Source organism: Quercus suber, unplaced genomic scaffold, assembly GCF_002906115.3.
Source record: "Quercus suber isolate HL8 unplaced genomic scaffold, Cork oak 2.0 scaffold_151, whole genome shotgun sequence".
Classification (NCBI taxonomy): Eukaryota; Viridiplantae; Streptophyta; class Magnoliopsida; order Fagales; family Fagaceae; genus Quercus; species Quercus suber.
Genome location: NW_027069612.1, coordinates 837,195 through 839,366, shown reverse-complemented (window position 1 = coordinate 839,366; position 2,172 = coordinate 837,195). Strand labels below are relative to the sequence as shown.

General features: G+C 34.9%; 1 protein-coding gene across 1 annotated transcript; it reads right to left on the bottom strand.

Annotated features, from left to right (window-relative positions):
- Positions 1–933: 933 nt before the first annotated feature.
- LOC112022239 (cyclin-dependent protein kinase inhibitor SMR4-like) lies at positions 934–1,419 on the bottom strand. The gene has a single exon (XM_065777205.1). It carries the CDS (start codon positions 1,227–1,229, stop codon positions 1,017–1,019), a length of 213 nt encoding a protein of 70 aa, XP_065633277.1. The 5' UTR covers positions 1,230–1,419; the 3' UTR covers positions 934–1,016.
- Between the last annotated feature and the right edge of the window lie 753 nt (positions 1,420–2,172).

Genomic DNA, 2,172 nt, shown 5'->3' with positions numbered 1-2,172 from the left:
ATTATTCTCTGTGCTCCAAAAATGCTTAAGAATTACTCAACCTAAGAGCTTACCACTAGCCCTTAGAATCTCAGATCTGAGCTCTGATTCCATGCCCATATTTTGGCAAGTTAGCACAACAATATGTTGACGAATAAATGTTGATTTTAGTCCAACCATAACCATACTTTCAAAAAATACTGTTCATGTGAAATTAGTTCGTATAATGAACTATTGAGACGAGGGATCCCTGCATTTTGGATAATAAAACGGTTTACATAATAAAATTAAGTGAGGTTGCGTGTCTAGTGCTAGGGGGCAAAAAAGAGTTCTTTTATATATTTACAAAGATGGTGGGAATAAATGGTGGATCAAGTATCAAATTTATAAAAATCAAGAGTTTTGTAATTAAGTAATTCTACTTACTCATTTTCTTTTATAAAAAGAATTAAAATTAAAATTTTCTATATATAGAGAGAAAAAATTTACAAAATGTTAGATGACAAAAACAATTACATTAAAGAAAAAATTTGATTTCAAATATGTTTAAAGCCTTGAGTTCTAACCACCAATAGGAACATGACATGTGTCTCGTCATGCGCAATGCACATAAGAGCAATTATATCAGCTTGTGTATAGTTTTGCAAAATAGAAAAATGGTCTTTTTTTACACATTTTGGCCCAAAAAACATCATATCAGCTTGTGTAAAATTGTGCATTTTTGCACAATTGCTACAATAACCGTGCATATATGCACAGTTACTGTAACTCTTCTATTTTTTATTTTAATAGTTTTTTCTCTCTCTGGTCTTTAGTGCTCTCCTTTTTCTCTTTTTTTTTTTTTTTTTTTTCTCTCTCTCTCCGCTTCTTTTTCCTTTTTTTTCTCTCTCTGGTCTTTAGTGCTCTCCTTTTTCTCTTTTTTTTTTTTTTTTTTTTCTCCGCTTCTTTTTCCTTCTCTCGTCTCCTTGCGGGTCCTCACACACACTCAAGATCATGTGGCTGAAATAAAGTCACACACATACTCACTTAAAATCAAGTCAAGTCCAAGCAAAAGCTTCTCTCCTCGGTGCAATAGTAAAGAGAAACTCAAGATCAGGTGGCTGAATATAACCATTCATGGGCGGGTCCCGCTGCTTCATCACATAACCCACCTTCTTCTTCTTCGGAGCTGGTGGGCATGCCAAATCTGCTAGTATTTGACACTTACTATGTCTCGGAGTTCTACAACCTTCTTCAACTATCACCTCCATTGTTACTATTCGGACTTAAATGTAACCCAAAAAAGAAACACACAGAAGGTACTGGTTTGAGCTTGGATGAGTATGTGAGACACAGTGAGTCTTGTTCTAGTTATTTTATTTTGAAATGGAGGATTGTAATTATTGATTGGTTGATAAGAAAGTGAGAGAGAGGTGGATTGGGTCTAAGAGAGAGAGAGGCGGTGAGAGAGAGATGGGTTTCAGATTGGGTCTATGAGAGAGAGGCGGTGAGGGATAGAATGATAAAAAATTGTGAAAAAATGAATATTTTATTAAATAAATTGGTAGAATAGATAAATTGATGTGGGTGTTTTGTAAAAATACGTGTGTAAAATAGAAAAAGTAACTTTTTTGTGCAAAATAGAAGGAAAATTTTCATGAACTGATGTAATTGCTCTAACTCACTTGATTGGTTAGGTTAAATAAGTCGTGTGTAATGTACATGATAATCATTACTATCATCTTTCTATTGGTGATTGGCTCCAAACTATGTCCTTATATTAATATGAGATACTTTTAGCTTAATTTCTGACCAACTCTACTCTAGTCTCCCTTTCTCTCCCTCCCTCCTCCTCAATCCAAACAAACCATATGGAATTGCACCAGGTGCAATTAACCCCTCTCTCTTTTACAAATTATTATTATTAGTATTATTATTATTATTATTATTGTAGGAAGAAAGGCCCAAAAATCGTATATTGGGCCTTGGGCCTCATTCGAGGACGTTGGTATGTCCGAGGAGAGACAAATAGTTTTAAGGGCTTCCAATTCATGGGCCCCATGAGTAAGAGAGTAAATGGTGATCTGAGGAGTAATTACTCCTCGGACATGGCAAATATAGTTTAGGTACGTGTTCCAGCAATAAGGATGACCTTAATAGAGGCACCAGTGTTAGATGCATGTTTCATAAACGTATGAGAATGAATGAAACCCA

Bases quoted from the DNA above. Each gene is read 5' to 3' on its own strand.
- LOC112022239 (XM_065777205.1), bottom strand. From the start codon at position 1,229: ATGGAGGTGATAGTTGAAGAAGGTTGTAGAACTCCGAGACATAGTAAG.